Source organism: Solea senegalensis, linkage group LG20 (assembly GCF_019176455.1).
Source record: "Solea senegalensis isolate Sse05_10M linkage group LG20, IFAPA_SoseM_1, whole genome shotgun sequence".
Lineage (NCBI taxonomy): Eukaryota > Metazoa > Chordata > Actinopteri > Pleuronectiformes > Soleidae > Solea > Solea senegalensis.
The window spans coordinates 8,856,729-8,873,899 of record NC_058039.1 but is presented as its reverse complement, the minus strand read 5'-3'; the positions used below and the strand labels follow the sequence as shown (position 1 = coordinate 8,873,899).

At 41.3% G+C, this 17,171-nt stretch overlaps 1 protein-coding gene across 8 annotated transcripts in view; it reads right to left on the bottom strand.

Annotated features, from left to right (window-relative positions):
* The window catches only part of LOC122786316 (adhesion G protein-coupled receptor B2-like), a 38,208-nt gene extending 30,272 nt beyond the window's left edge, over nt 1-7,936 (bottom strand). For 7 of the 8 annotated variants that reach the window (XM_044052527.1, XM_044052530.1, XM_044052528.1 and 4 more), the window contains exons 1-6: nt 7,836-7,936; nt 7,433-7,535; nt 7,025-7,175; nt 4,910-4,979; nt 3,382-3,448; nt 247-332 (exon numbers count right to left, since the gene is read on the bottom strand). In XM_044052527.1, coding sequence (XP_043908462.1) covers nt 247-332; nt 3,382-3,448; nt 4,910-4,979; nt 7,025-7,175; nt 7,433-7,535; nt 7,836-7,936 — 578 coding nt within the window. The remainder of the gene's footprint in view (nt 1-246; nt 333-3,381; nt 3,449-4,909; nt 4,980-7,024; nt 7,176-7,432; nt 7,536-7,835) is intronic. The other variant, XM_044052529.1, reaches the window with a different exon arrangement.
* Nucleotides 7,937-17,171: the final 9,235 nt, after the last annotated feature.

The window sequence follows — 17,171 nt, the reverse complement described above, 5'->3', positions numbered from 1 at the left end:
TTGGTCCGTGTACTTTTGCCATTTGTTTTTCTTTACTGGAGACACAGGTGTACATGGAGGGCTGTGCACAGAGGCCACTGAAAGCAGTCTGAGTTAGTAGTCATGAGATTGTTGCCTCCCCGTGTTTGTGCCGATCTGATGCAACTCAATTGCAGGTGGGTTCCACAAAAACCTGAGGATGAATAACATGTGTGTATTTTTGTGTGTGTGTGTGTGAGGTGCAGAGGGTTCTGAAAGTGAACTTACCCAGCTCGCTGCTTTTTAGATTTGTCTGAGATGCCGTCTCGAGACATGAGCTTATTAAACACGACGATTCCGATGAGCATATTCACCTGAGAGAGACCAGAGGAGAGTTTGATCACAGTTGCAGTAATGGATGTGGCGCCATCAGGGAGTCAATGAGCGGTATCACCAGTATTTTTAACTAATTCTTTCTCAATGTTTCCTTGGCATGAAGACGACTTGTTAATTGTCTCAGTGAAGTTTTAAGCACTTAAACTTCACTGAGGAAAAAACTTTTTTTTTTTTTCAAATATATGATGTTGTAATGAGAAACAATGGGCTAAAAGGTCTTGAAATGCTCATGACATCAGCTCTTCAAGTGGAACATATTTATATGTACTGACAAAAGCCAGAACTAACTGTGTCATGGTTAATCATGTATGTAATATATCAAAGAAAACTAGAACATTCAGAGTAGTTTTAAGATTAAACAACTCATGGGAGGAAAAACTCATCAGTCTGTTTTACTGTCCTAAAAACATTAGCCTCACTGCCATCAGTTCATATTGTCATATGACCCTTAACCCATAGCTCTACAACAGATTTGAAATTAGTTTGTATTAGTTTATATTGTTGCTAAAGTTTAAAGGAATACTTCACCGATTTGCATTAACAAAGGCACGTAACAAAGAAAAGAAGGAAGATATTTCTCAACTCAGAGGAAACTGAGGGTGGGAAGCACAATTTTAAAAAAATTCTACCCATATTCTAGTAATACAAAGCTAAATGCAAATCGGTGTAGTATTCCTTTAAATAAGTGTTGCACTGAGACAGAACAGACAATTTTTCAGTATTATCACTTCGACTTGTTTCACTCATAGTAAACACCTTTGGACTGTACTTAAAAAAGAAAAAAACAAAAAACAGTGCTATTAATCCTGTCTTTGCTTACTAATGAGAAGCCCGTACTATAGCTAAGCTTCCCAAACATCTGGCTATAGTGACCCAGTGATACAGATGTATTAGACACAGATACATGCAGACAGATACGAGCCAACGCTTGCAACATGTAGACCTCTTCCACTCTTAAATCCAACCCATCTGGGATGTGTTCTATGCCAGCAACATGTTATTTATAATCCAACGGTCAGTCCCACGTGTGTGATCGCACATCTCCCTCTGATTTCCCAGTACATAAAATCAAGGTCTGTATCAGAGTGTCTGCTTACACACATTTGCTAGAAAGGAGTATTTGAGCAGCTTTAACTCTGACTTTCAAATGTTCAGGTTTTGAAGCCTTTCGCACAAAAGCACATTTAAACTTGAGGCCTATTTCTTTGCCACATCTGACGGTATGGTGCATCTGGCAGCTTGTACAATTTGCTGGAAACCGTATCTCTGATCTCGTTCCCTCTCATGTGCTGTTGCTGACAGCTACCTACGATGTGCCAGATAGCGCCATTGTTATGCCAGTCATGTCTGTCCACAGCTATGTGAGTAAGCGTCATCTTGCTCTGGTATTTGCCCAAGGCCAGGTTCATTAATTAGAGAAGAGTCCTGTGGGAAGGTCTGTGTTTCTCTGCCCGACGCCCTACTCTCATTACAGCTGTTTGTTAGAGTGGGGCCTCAGCAACAACACCAGGGGGCTAGGGACCAACACATAACAGCTGGGGTGTGGAGTACACATTGACATTGTGGAGGCAGAAATGATGGGAGCTGGAAACCTCCCAATAAACACCAGACAGCGATAAAAAAACAAAAAACAAAAAAAAACTTACCAAACTGTCCTTTGGTTTGATAGCTACAACTTTTCATCTCCCTCACATGAAGATTACACACCCCCAACCTTAATTTCATTAGAATTTTAAGATCGCATTAAGCATAAAGCAACAACTATGGATACTTTCACGCAGTATTGCGAATAGGCAAAACAATCTTTTGACTGTGTGTATTATTTTAAATAATAATAGTATTGTAATATTTCAGCGTTATCTATGCATCCTTCCTAACATGTACCATACATGCTGTTGGTCAAACCAAGGCAAGCAACATTTCACTTGTGATGGGCAACAAACAAACAATGATTTCAACAATATTCAAGTCAAACTTATATGTCCTGTTGACCAAACTCTGGGGCTTGTAATGGAGTGTCCTAACCCTAATCCTAACTCATTACTAATGAGCTAACTTAAACTGATGAGCAAGAGAAAGATAGAAATCACAACCAAGTTGGAAGACACTGTCTCACTAATTTCACATGGCCTGGTTTGCAACAATAATCTTATGTACAATAGGTAGGACTGCTTTTAACCCAGAAGACATTTTGCACTGGTCTGTTTCACTTCTATGAGGTACCACTGGTCAATCTCTCATTTATAAGATGAGATGCTATGTCTTAGGATTGGACTTTATTAACCGTACTGATGATTTACAATACCTTAAGCATTTTAAATTGGTTCTATTTGTAGTTATTACATTCATTATATGAATCCTTACTCCTCTCCCAAGAGCGGTTCTGCAGCTTTGCTTGCCAATGTGTAGCCGTCGCTGCACCCCACCGGTGGCAGCTATTAGCTAAAAATCCAGACTTCTTAGGCCCACTGGTGAAAATGTCCACCTCTGGATTTATGCAGGGCAAATAGTGAACTAACAGTAGAAACAGCCACAGTGTCAGCTGAATAAAACACGACTGAGACGCAATCAATTTTACAGCAATTAACAAAAACAAAGACAATCATAATTGAGACACACACTGTTAAATGCACATTTGTTTCTAAAAGCAGTTTTTTCGTAAAAAAACCCAAAACATTTGGTTTTATGAAATAAAGTGAGTGACAGCTTTTGCTGCTGGGCTAGAACATGTGTTGCTTTGCTGGGTGAGCCTGTGTGTCTGCGGGATTTTAGTTGCCTTTTTTTGGAGTGACATTTTTTGACTCAAGGGTCAAAAGAGTCAGCTTATCGTTCTGTCGTGGATACCCGGGGCGTGTGTACGCTCACGCGTGCGTGTGGAAGTGAAGGGGCTGGGGAAAATTGTCCGAGGTCAACAAGCTTGGGGGGGTCACTTGGCAGAATATTCACGGGGTTATATGATGTGACATGCAAAGGCAGAGAGACTGGTGCCACTGTAGAGTGAAGAGAAGTTATGTTGGGCAGACTCACCAACACAATGACTGCAGCAGGCCCAACGAAGGCATAAAGCAGACCGCCCTCTAAGGATAACCAGCAGCTAAGGGAATAGAACAGAGCAAATGTTGTTATGCACAGAAACTGTAAAAATCATTGGTATGAACAACATCACTCCACTGACTCTGGTCTAACTCAATGTATGTTTATTAAATGTAGTCAAAAAATGACTTTGGCACATGCATGTGTGTCATAACTCAGTCCTTCAGCTTTGTTCCTCCTGCATAATCAGATTTACCCATAAAAACAACTATCGGAGGGAATACACATTCAAATAAAGGAAGCTTACGTTTTTTTTTTATAACTTAAGGTTCTACGTTCTTAACCACAAGTATGAAACAAACAAACAAAACACATTTACTCAAATAGCCTTTGTGAGCAATAAAGCAGTCACTTCTATTGGCAGGTAAGTGCCTATTTCCGTAAATATTGCCAGAAGTGCTGAGCAAAGTCATTATGCACACTACCTGAAACATTTTCTCAACCTGTACATGGTACGAAAGCCATTGAGACTTAACAAGTCTAAATGTGTCCTCCAGTAATGTCACGAGAGCAAAGTGAGGGCTTTGCCTGTAATTGCGGCCGAATAAAGAGGAGGCAAAGGGAGGAAAACACACACACGCACACACACACACAGTCTTATTAATGAAATGTTGAGTAAAGACAGAGAGCGTTAAGCGAGAGAGAGAGAGCACATTTGAGAGCTTATTTTAATGTGTTTTCATGCAGTCAACAGCACCATTAACCAGCATGTTTTGAGAACATGAAAGGTAAATAATGCTTTCACCTGAATGATATTGATTTTTTTTTTCTACAGGGAATAAAAACCCCCAATCTTAATGAGATGTGTGCGCGAGTCAGCTGTTCACATGTGCTTTTCTCCTAAGCTGGAATTTGCTTTGTTCATGACGTGAATTTGATTTTGTGTGCGTGTGTAACAGGAACTAACACAGAGGTTTTGACTATTCAAATTCAATACCATTCCCAAGACTACTGTCTACTCAACAGGACGACCAACGGCGGTTCAAAATTCTCGTGAAGCAGATTCAGACCTTGGCCTTAGTGCCTTGGACGATTGAAATCTCATAAATGATACTCAGCGATGTTATTTAAATGATACTTGTGCTTCTTTTCCAGTGTTAAATTACAAGATGGTTATTTGACATGACGGAGAAAAGCTTAAACATATTTCAATCCTGGTTTTCAGGGTCTTTAATGAATAGAAAAAAAAAAGCTGAGCACAAACTAATCTAAAATCACGTTTTGCATTTCACCAACTGCATGCTGGGAGAGTCTCTAGTTGCCCTTTGACACCTTTTAAACATGAAAAGAAACCGAATAGACCGATGAAGGAACGAAAACCGAATGTCAAATTGACATTGAGCTTTATTGATTCACTGGTTCAGCGACACTCGCTCCTTAATAATTTGTAAAACAAAACCATACCTTAGCCTGAAACCTTCATTCAATATTAGCTCAAGCAGTAAAAGGGAACATTACTCACTAGCTGGCTGTGCCGTAACCTCTTGCTCTGGTGAAACCCACCGACACGGCAACGACGAGAGCTGGAAGACCTGCAGAGGAACAGAGAGTGAGATCAAAAGTGGTGAAACAGGGAATGAAAGGAACCATAGATAGGGACGCATGGAGATAATAAATTTCCGGTGTGTACAACTCCATGGGACTATTCAAACGCCAAGTAACCATGCAATAATGTGTAATATGTGCACATGTGACACTGCACTGCAGCAGGTAAGCCTGCATGTGCTCTGCATGTGCTCTAAAAGGTCTTACCACAGACAAGAAACATGGGCAAGGATTAAAATTCATGACGGCGACTGCCATCATGCGCACGCCGCCGCCCGCCGCCTGAAGTGTGCGAAACACAGAGGGGTGAGAGCACGTGAGGCAGAGCGAGTTTATGAAAGTGTGAGGAAAGAGCTTGGTGTGGTCAATAAGTCACGCATTAATTAGCTAACTCAAGCAATCTGTATGTGAGCGCGGGGGAGTGGGTGTGAGTGTAAATGTGAGTGAGACTGAGTGTCAGCGAGGGCGCAGCCAGGAAAAGAAGGAACACTCGGCCTGTAACGAGCTCGGCTCCGCAAACATTTATGCAATTAACAAAGCTGTGATTATGGTTGCAAATGAAAAGCAATTAGAGAAAGTCACATTAACATTAACAAATAAGATGGTGGGGAGCCAAGGCGGTCCACTAACTAGCAAGTGCAAAGTTTCCGTGGCACAACAACGCAAATCTTGCGTGTCTAAAAACGGGAAACGCGTGTCAATACATCAGGCATGCACACTTTCCTTCTAAACCAACAAGGATGCAGTCAAACACACACGCACACCCCCATCTCCTGTTTCCATGGCAACAGATTTCAATCACATAATTTGAGGGGAAAATTGCAAAAAGGGATGAGAGGAGGATAGGCTGTTTGATCCCCTCCACCTTGCTCATGCATTTCATGAGCATTTGTACGTCTGCAGGGTGGTTCTATAGCTGACACTGCACACACACGCACGCACACACAGTCAGTATCTCTCTATCTGTGACTGTTCAACATCTATACATTCACCCTGATCTGTATCAGGGCATCAGTGACTTGGCAGATTAGACTAGGTGGGATCAATATCAAGTGAAATGAACAGACAGCATGTGCGTGCATGCGTGCTTGCGTGTGTTAGCAGTTGTCATTTCTCGAGCTATCTCAAAGCATCTTGCCAGGCCTGTGTAGATTTTTATCACACAATTTGATTGTCCCCTAAGATGGTGCTTGTTGTGGAACAATGAAATGGCAGCTCAATGAAGTGACACAGAGGCTGACTGGTGTCTGTACTCTGAATGAACAGCGCAGTGAAACGTTTGCTTTAACACGCAAAAACAAAACATACAGCAAAGAGGGGGAAAAAAAGGACAATACTGATGAATTTTAAGCATAATTCGAGTAAAGCGTCCCTGCCTGTTTTGCTCAGTGAATATCATTGTGGGATATCTTGGGGGATAAAACAGAACAAAGCAGACGGAATCATTTGTCTTCATGGTATTATACGATTTTCATCTCGTCTCAAGGTAAATCTGAACATTAGTCTCAAGAACGGTAAGTGGATGTAGCTTCTGCTGTCGAGACCATGTAAGTGCAGCGGTGTTAAGTGCAGAGCTGGAATGGAAAGTGCATCAGTGGGGTAACAAAAAAAAAAAAAAAAAGAGTTTGAATTACTGCGGGGCAGGGTGACATGAGAGCTATATGTGATATGTTATACTCAGGCATCAAGGGTAACACAGCGTTCTCTCTGCGAACCTTGCAACAGACGAGGACTGCACCTGTATGAGGTGCAGCTATACTGCATGACAAATGTTATGCTGAAATTTCACCAACACTGGATTAAAATGTCTGAAATCTTTAAATAACCTTTGTACCAAGTTCAGTTTTATTGAATTCTGAAGAATTCATTCTATTGGAAAGATCAGTCTGAGTCAGAAATGGAGGAAGCTTTCATAACCCATTAGTTTTTTTGTATAAAGATAAAAACACGCCTGTTTCAAAGAGCGGTCGCCAAAATTGACACCGCAGACATTTCGGTGGGAAGTGTGATGCAAGGGCTCGTGGACGCTCACCCCAGCCGAGGCACAGAAAACGCTTGCGGATGAGCCGCGATCTCAATTTGCCGATGACGGCCAAATAGGACTGCCACGCTTCTGTCAGCACCCAACAGAACGACGCCAAGAAGAAGAAATGCAGGAAGGCAGCAGTCACAGTACAAAGGCCCTGAAGAGAGAAGATAAACAATGCAAAAGTAAGATTAAAAAAAAAAAAACATTCGGAGACCTTACACAAAAAAAAGAAAAGAAAAGAAGAAAGGATCATGATCGATTGTCACCGTCACACAGTCCCTTTCCAAAGAAAATGTGGGCTTCTACTTAGTCTCAAGCAGTGTTACTGGAATCATGCGAGTAGGTTCGCTGCGTTAATGCACTTTTGAGATCTTTTGACAGTGCAATTTTTGGCACATTTCAGTGCCTCACCTTGCTGAGTGTTTGAGATTGTCCCACCAAAATCAACAAATTGGAGGCCAGGATGGAGAGGCAGAAATTCACCAAGATGATGGACCTCTCCGAACGGATATACCTACACAGCAGAGGAAGAGAGAGGGAGAGAGAGGGAGAGAGAGAAACAGAGCCAGAGGGGACAGGCGTGTGATTTAAGTATTAATGACACAGTGATGGACTGAACAACAACTCTTTTCGACATGGCAGAGTTATTAGCTTATTTTGCCATCTGCCACATGTGTTACAAAAAAAATCTAATTACTAACCCCTGCTGTAATTCAACCATTTGCTCCTCAGGCCCCGGTACAGTCCTGATACAGCTGAGGACACATGTATGACAACGTGGCTTGTGTGTCTGTCTGTGTGTGTGTGTTCATACCTCCAAAAGGCAGCGTAGATTAGCAGCAGGATGAGCAGAGCGGTGCAGGAAACTCCACAGCCCACCATGAGGGGTACAGAGGGTATACTTGAAGGACCCATGTCCTGAAGAGAGTGAAAAGGAGAGACAGAGAAAGGAAAACTGATAGTTAATATTTGACTGCAAGACCTTGTAGACCTTGAGTGTTATCCACTCTCTATGGTGTGGCCTTTTTCCGGGTAAAAAGGAATTCTTTTGTGACTGTGCCTCGCTTAACTACTCAAAGTCAACATGCGTGTTTACTCTTTGAATGTATTTGCACTCTACTCGGCTTAAATCGTGAATAACAAATACTCAAAAATACATAAATATCATAATCAGACCACCAATATTCCTCTGACGAGTGAAATTCCTGAACAAAAACATTCTCATTAGCAAAATCACAGTGAAAGGCAAACAACGCCGCGCGTTAGTCATCCGTGTTTGTCCATGACTAACAGTCTGAATTGCTGCCTGCAAATGTAGGGTTTTACCATAAGATGCAGTGCTGTGCACAGGCTTATCTGTTAGTTATAGACAGATTTGATGAGCGAGGGAAAGTGATAGCTACATTTGGAATAAATCTGGCTACTTTGATGTTGCCAGCGCAGATTAAATGAATCGTTGGCACTTTTCCAGCTTTGCACTTACGTTATCTATTAACGGTTAAAGTCCCTCAGTTGCAAGCCCCCTTTGCTAGCTCCGTTTAATGATAGCCTGTTAATTATGTGCAATTACCTTTTTAATTAGAATTGCACAAGTCTGTTTGATGGAGCCGAATAAAATATAATGACACTATTGTGAAAGGTGTTATTTGTCAAAAGTAGTACACCGATCATATCGTTTTGGCTTCTCTTTGCAGCGTGTTGGACGTATCCAAGTATCACATGACCATGCACATTTATTGTGCCCGATATTTTAGTTGCAGTGATAAGGCCTGTTTGTACTGAACCTGTAACTCTAATAAGTGAGCCTAGTCGTATTTATCGGCACCAGGGGGCGACTTTTGCCCCCTGAAATGTAGATGTTTAATGAAATTAAAAATTTACTCAAAGAGTTAATCGTTTTTTTTATCAAATATCACAAATTCCAATGGAAGTATGTTTTATACTGGTCAAATTGCAAAATGAAAAGTCATAATCTAATATTCACGTACAACTACAGTGGGTTTTTTTTTAAATAAAAGGCTAAAATCCAATGTTCCTTGACTTTTAACTGTACCTTCTTAACATGCAGTAAATTGTAAATAACTTCCAGGTGTTGAAAATGAACAAAAGCACTTACTCACAGGACATTTTCTGGCCCTTTTATGGTTAAAATAAGCAGCAAAAAAGAAAAAAAGATTATAATAAATCTAAATCTAGTGGTTTTCAATGATTTCAAAATAAAAGCAGAGAAAGCAACAGTTATCTATACCATCTATGAGACAAATGTGTCCCTTGCTAAAGACGAATGTTCTATTTCGATAACATATTAACAGTTGATAAATCCTGACCCCAAAGCAAAAGCTTCCAGGGCATTATGTTAAAAATTCCCACTCCACTCTGTCAAGTGCATTCTCTGCATCAACAGTGAGCCTCGCCACTGGGCTGTTTCTTGACGGCTCATGTGTAGAAGAGTAAAACCGTATGAGGTTTTTCGTAGAATGACCTCCTCGCAAAAACCGTATATATCCATTCTTCACGAATGCAGACTAAAATACGAAATATTCTCAAGCTATTAGTAAGCACCTTAAAATCCAAGGGAAAGTAACATGTACGTGGAAGGTGCCCTTTTGAGCGGACTCAAAAATAACCTTTAATTAAAGTAGGTGTAGGCATGTGTATGTGCTAAGTCATCGTTTGTAAGTTTGTAAACCAGAATTTCATTTACAATATCACGTTAAGGACTTCATTCCACTGCCGAGCGAGAATATGCCCAAGCCAGTGTAACACAAGCCAAACAAAATCCTCATTTGCACCCCACTGTTCACCTATTTGCTACCGCTGCATGATTTCACATGTACAAGGGTAAAAGCCCAAGACCGCAGCACATAATTAACTGTTTTAGGTCATGGTGTACAATGGACGTACACTTTGCCTCTCTTGAGGTGCCTTTGAAAGGATGAGGCGTGGAACAGATGAAGCTGCACGGCGAGCATACGCCCCGCCATGCTTGAGAGTTGGCCTGCTTTTAAGTTCTCAATCACGCGGTTTTCCTCCCAGGGTGGCTAAACGTCCCTCTCATTAGAGATTTACACACACGTAGCCAAGGTGTTGCTTACTGGAAATAAAGTACACGGTCACACAAAGGCACGACCAGGGAGGTGTGCCAAGCAATTGAACCTGCACGTGTGTGTGTCTATTCAAGAGGAGAGAAGTAAGTAAGAGAGAAAAGGATAAATAAATGCAAATGGAAAAGAAAGAGATGGAGCGGGAAGAGTTAAGCATAAGGAAGAGAGAGAGTAGAGTGCAGGAGGGTAAAAAAAGAACATGAAGGTAAAAAAAAAAAGAGAGAGCAAAAGATTCCCTTTTAGTGGTTTTCTGTGGCCCGACCAAAGGAAGTCAATTTCTCTAGAGGAAATAGGCTGGAATACCAATACTGTGCACAAACTGACACATTAGAGAAGAACGGAGGTGAAATATGATCAAAACTGAGAAAGAAGAGGCACAGAAAAGAGGGGGAAAAAAGACAAGATAAGACAAGCATCTGTATCTAGAGAAAGGTCAAAGAATAAGGCTCCGTGTTTGATATTATGTGGAGTGAAGGGTCAAAGTATATAACATGAGGATGCACGGGGAATTAGAACAATACACACATTCTCTCTCTCACACACTGGCACACAAAGCCAATTCCGTTTCATTCTTTCTTTCTCGTTCTTTGTCATAAGTGAGCGTTTAGCCAACAAGTGACAGAATCCCCCCCTAGTTTGTGCTCTTCCTCAGGTATCCCTGATTCCACAGCTTCCACATGCGGGCTTGACACCGCAGCTCACTTACTACGAGTATTACGATTTCAATATATCATATCATGTGTTTTTTTATGAGTATCCTCATCCATCCTTCATCTGCGGCTTTCCCTTTTCTGAGGATCACATGAGAAGCTGAAACCTATCCCAGAGGCATGTCACATCCTGGATCCATCCATAATTGCTAGTCATGTTATTGTTTGCTGAAATACACCTGTTGCATGCAACTCTTCCTCTCTATCTCCGCTCTATCATCTTTCTCTCCACTCTCCTACCCAAAACCGGTCGAGGCAGATAGTTGTAGCCTTCATTTTCTCCCGACTGTTGCTCGCTTGCTCGCTCACTGTGTAATTGCAAGGTCTCGATCTTACAATGTAAAGTGCCTCGAGACAAAGCATATTACAAATCGGAGCTATACAAACAAAACGGAAATGAATTCATTACATTCTTACTTGACATTTACGATTAATACATGTGTAGCTTTTGTGAGAATTTGCCAAACGGTGTTTTCTTTATTGGTTCACTTAGAGTACGCGACTAGATTTAGAGTCTGTTTCGTCGTGTGAAATGACGCCACAAAGAAGGAGAATGCCTTGTCATAAACACATGAGACCATGTTGCAGTCGGAGGAGGTACAGCATGAGGCTGTGTTTTGTGTGTGAACATGGTGAGAAAAGGGAAAAACAGAAAGAGGGAGAGAGAGAATAGACCAGAGTGTGCTGAGGCTCTGCTGTGGAAGACCAGGTTCCCCTGGGCAGCCTGGCTACCATGTGATGGAGAAGATAGCTATTTTGAGCTCAGGAAGTTTAACCTACTTATCTCCTCTCGCTGACAATCCTCCTCCCTCCACTCCGACCTATCTTTCTACCACTCCCTTTCTCTCTCCCTCACTGCATCCCTCATTCCTCCCATACCTCCCCACCTACCTTGTCTTGCTCTTACTCCCCCCATCGTCCTTCATATCAGGACGACAACTGAGGCAAATGGAAGTGTGTATCCTTGAGTGCATTCAACGACACTCGACTTTTTTTTTTTTTTTTTTGTTTTGTTATACAGTAATAATACACTAAAAGCTGTTTGTTTTTTGTTTTTATTTTATAATGGTAGCATTTTTGGAAACAATGATTTATTCAATAAATGAATTACCAAAAAAAAGAGAATATTCAGTGATGATGATGATGGCACAGTGCTGATATTAAAGTGCACTGTATTTATTGCTTGTTTATTAGTAGGGTCAAGATAAATTAGGCTCTGTTGATGACTTGAACTGGTATTTCAATTATGAACATTGGACATAAAAAAAGGGTTGATAATTGATAAAGCTTTGTATTACTAGAATAGGGGTAGTATTTTTGAAGTTTCCCCTGAGTTGAGAAATATCTTCATTCTTTTTCTTTGTTACGTGCTCACCAGTGACACTTGGTACGAGCCTTGAAACTGCAACGCTAATTCCGCACTTTTCAGACCCACTCGTAGGGGGACGGGACCTCATTACCAGAATGTAAACAGTGTCCGCCATCTTTGCTAACAGTTATGCTAACAGGACCAAGTGTCACTGGTGGGCACGTAACAAAGAAAAAGAATGAAGATATTTCTCAACTCAGGGGAAACTGAGGTTGGAAAGCACCATTTTTCAAATATACTAGCCCTATTCTCGTCATACAAAGCTAAATGCAAATTGGTGAACTATTCCTTTAAGTGTTTAAAGAGCTAAAGAGTGCTTTTGACTCAACTGCTTTCCCTAAAATGACCTGCAGAAGTGTTGTACAGTCTGTGAAATACAGCAGCAGGATACATAATGTATTATATTATTAATCCTTGTAGTATTATCCATATAATCCTTGAAAAGATGGCACTTCCAAACTTCTAGGCATCCACATGCTCCTTTCGTCCTCACACAGGTGCAGGCACAGAAACACACACCGGCAGACTTTGCCACTGGAGCGCTTTAACTCTTTACATATCACTAATCTTATGTTCCTGCCATTCAATTGCCCCCGCTAAGCTGTGATAGTGGGAGGTAAATATAACCTGTGATGTGCTTCAATGGAATCAATTCAGCCGACTCGGGATGATTCAGCTTGACACACTGACTTCAGTGGCCTCGAGACAAGCCGCGAGTCTTCTGTCAACGTGTGACAACATAGAAAGCTGACACGGTGACTAAAATGTGAATACATCACATCTAGTGCTGGCTTTATGCTCGGGCTCTTTCTCCTGTTTTACACGCTATTCAGCGACGGTAAAGCTAAAAGGTAGAAAAATCACCTAGAAGACCTGAATCCAGCAAAATACACATTTTCTTCAGGTGCCCTCTGAGGCACCATCTGTATAACACACAGTGTCATGTCAAACCTGTTCTTGCCCCCCTCGCTTTTATTTTATTTTTATATATACTTTAATATCACCATATTTTATCCATCGACATATCGAAAAAAGACTACATTTATAAATATCTAACTAAGCTCTAAACCTGTCCTTGTAGCCATGCTCCATCATTATACATCTTCAGCCGGAGAGAGACACTGCGCATCACCTATTTCTTGTCTCTACCGAACCCTCAATTAATATGATGAGGGTTTTAAAAAATTTAAGGCAAGTCCTTGTAGAGTCCCTTGTAGATTTTGAGCAAGCCCCATTAGTTAATTAAAGTTGACAAGTACAATGTATTTGGCCACTGTATCCTTGTTGTCCTGCGTCATGTTTTCTCCTGAAACCATATCTCCTGTTGTAGCTGTAATCATTCAAAAAGGGGCAGCATGCCACCGCGCGGTGCGTCCTTTACCCCCCGTCAAATTCAACCGCTTCCAGTCAAAATACACATTCCAGATAACGAGAGAGCAAATAATAGACAGACCCGTGAAGGTTTTTTCCCATTTTGATGAGGTGCTAAAGATATCAGTCTTAATCTAATGACTGAGCCAAAGGCAGTCGTCGTGGCAGGTAAAAGAGGACGTGAGAAGCTCCCGACAGGAAAGGCAGAAACCACTTCACATGTTGTTGCTTTGCTTTAAGAATGTAAATAGTTTATGGAAACAGCGTAATGACCTTTCCCTGTCTGCCTTGTTTTATTCCTGTTCACCTTCTAAGGATTCACACTGCAGCTTAAAAGTTTAAAACCCCTTAACACCGAGCGTATCGCAGGCAACACGTTTGCACAAGTGCACTTTGCATTACCGTAATTACGCGACAGTTTGTGCTGTCGGGTAAAATTCCAACGGTTTTCTGAAAGCTGAGAAGTTGCATGGGGGTAGAGTGGCTCAGTGGTTAAGACCGGTACCCTGTGTGACGCCATGGTCGCAATGGTCACAAGTTCAACTCCACCCCTGGCTGATTGTACTCAATTCCATTGTAAGTCGCTTTGGATAAAAGCGTCTGCTAAATGACATGTAATGTAATGTAATGTCAAAGCCAACGTGTGGTTATTACGGTAATTTGACTGGCGCTGTCTCAGGAAGCCGGCAAGTCAGAGCTTGTAACATTGTTTTGGCCTGTTTTTGTGCATTGAGGCAAAGACTCAAATAAATGTTGTATTAAAGATGAGTTAAACTGTTCCAATTTCAAATTGAACACTCAAAATCATGGTGTTCATGTGCAACCACTTGTTTTTCTTCATTTTAAATTGTCAAAAAAGTATTTTAACATGCGGTCAATTGTAAATAACTGCCAGATATTGACGGTTATTCTGGAAAAATGGGCAAAAGCACTTCCTCGAAGGACATTTTCTGGTCCTTTTATGGTTAAAATAGGCAAAAAAGGGACTTAGGTTAAAATAGTGGCACATAAAAACTGTGACTCATTTAAAAAAAAAATGTGCAAACGGGTATAAACTCATCTTTATAGTCGATACTATAAAGATGCAAGATGTTAAACTGACTTTAATAAAGCCAGTCTCCAAGATCGTCTTCCAGCCGAGTCCATCTGTAGGATTGGTATTCCCAATGTAGTCATTCTGGGGATTAAGTGGCTTGGCTTATTGTATGGCTCCATGACCTCACTTAATCAACTGTTTCACTGTTTTCTGTAAAGTGGCAACCTCTGTATTGTGTCTGATAGTCACAGGAAAATGCATGTGTATACACACACACACACACACACACAAATCTCAGAGGATATAGAAAGTAAACAGGATTAACTGGCTATCCTTCACTCCACTGTAAAAATGGCCTATAATGGCAGTACTGCTTCTAAATCCCTCCACCCCTCCTCCCATTTCTATTAAACATAGAGGTTAATCCACACCCGCCCAAACCACCACCACCACCACAACCAACCCCCCCAACCCCGTCCCCAGCGCCGTGGCCTGGGATAAGCTGTCAGAGCCGGGCTGCTGATACTCCCCTCTACTCCAACAGCCACACAGCCTGGACACAGTATATTAGTGTGTGTTTTTATGTGTAAGCATATACTTATAGTAGTCTGTATTTTAATTGCTGGCAGTGTCAAACTCTCCTCTTGTATAGAATCCAATTTCTGCTGGAAAAAAAGCAAAATCTAGAGCACCCTAAAGCAACCAAGTAGCGCTAGCCACAACTTGTGACTGACTGAGTGCCAGTGACACACAAACAGTGACCCATCCCTTCCGGTTCCTGGCGTTGTGTTTAACGGCGGTACCACCGGTTTAACGATACATCACTAATGACTAACACGTCTCTCTGCAGAGATGTGTCAAAAATGTCACAAAAGTCGATGTGCTTTCCCTCCTAGTGCTCTTTCATTCAACACGGATGACCTGCTAACTGGGTGGCGAGGAAAAAAAAATTCAATATAGCTCAGTTGGAAAAAGAATGAACCGGAAATGGAGGCTGGGGTGACACATCTGGCTGTTTACTGTAGGTCACAGTTATCCTGTTGTTGTTTTTTTTTGTTTTTTTGCCAGTATAACAGGAAGTGATATTTGCACAAATTACCTATCAGGCTTTGCAGCCTCCTAAAAATAAGTCAAGCTTTGAGGGACACAATAATGAACAATCACAGTAACACATCCAAAGGCCATCACCATATTACTGTATAACCCTCTTTAAAAAATAATGAGGCGAAGGTATTCAGGGAATACTGAAGAAGAAATAAAATCATATCCAGTATGATATAGGAACCTCAATGCACAATATTATTAGATGTTATTAATTCATGAGTTAAAAACTAAAGGGCTAGCCATGTGTCCTTATTGCTGGGATTGGTTTTCAGTAACGTTCGTGTCCATTTCATGATTGTGAGTCTGCTTTTCCCCATTTCCGAGGGATATATCTCGCTTATTAGTAGCTACATTGTCCTTTCATACGCTCTTATTTTTTTAAAAAAAAATAATAAGAGCCACATCAAAGAAAATGTGTCAAATTGGATTTTATAATGGGGGAGAAAAATTACCCTCATGCCAGCAGCATATAACACTAACAGATAAACTGCTGTCCACAGACACGTGGACACCAAAGATACGTGACTAAGATCAAAGATCAACAAGGAAAAAATAAGAAAACATGTATAATCACACATGTGAAATCACATGTAGTTTCCGTGTTTAATGCAGAGTAAATGTCAGCGGCAGGGACATTTTAACAATCATGTCAAATGCTATGTCTACAGCAACCGGTGAATGCCACGTGGAAGCCGTGTTACACAATGTAAAGGTCACTCAATAATAGATGCCTGCATGAACGTACAGCTCTTTATTCCGCTTGTAATGCATCGTTACATATACAGCCAGCACTGCCCATCTCTCTCTCTCGGCTCTCCCTTCCAGCTAAGATTAGACTGCCGTTTCTGTTCGGTCAAACATCTTCTTCTCCAACATCCTCCGTGCCTCTGCGATCACTTCTCATCTCTGTGACACCTGGAGTTAACCGCCAGTGCTTAGGGATCTGTTTTACTGACTCAATTTTCTAAACTAACCATTAAGCAAGTGAGCGAGAGAGAGAGAAAGAAAAAAGACCTTTCATAGATTCTTGTTTGGCCAAAAAGAAATTTGGCCAAACTCCATCTGCTTACACTTCTCCTTGATTATTTAATGCAATCATTGGCCTTGCGTATATATATGAGGTGCAAGTAAGCGTGGGGACAAATTAGCAGCCACAGCTAAAGGGGAACATTTTTGTGGCCGCAACAGGAAAGAGCTGTGGCAGAAAGTGAGAGCGACGGGAAAGTGTTAACAAGGTGACAATGAGGGCGAGGGATATGAGGAAAAGTGGGGTGATAAAAACGAGCAAAAATTGGAGTAATAAGTGTGCAGGGAAGTGGCAGTAAGAAATTGGGTTATGTGTAACGGTAGTGTACGGTTAATGAATTATGGTCAGGAACACAAAGTCACTTCTAAGGGTGTCCATCCGACATTATCCCAAACTACTAAAAGACTCTTTACTTTTGTCAAACACACA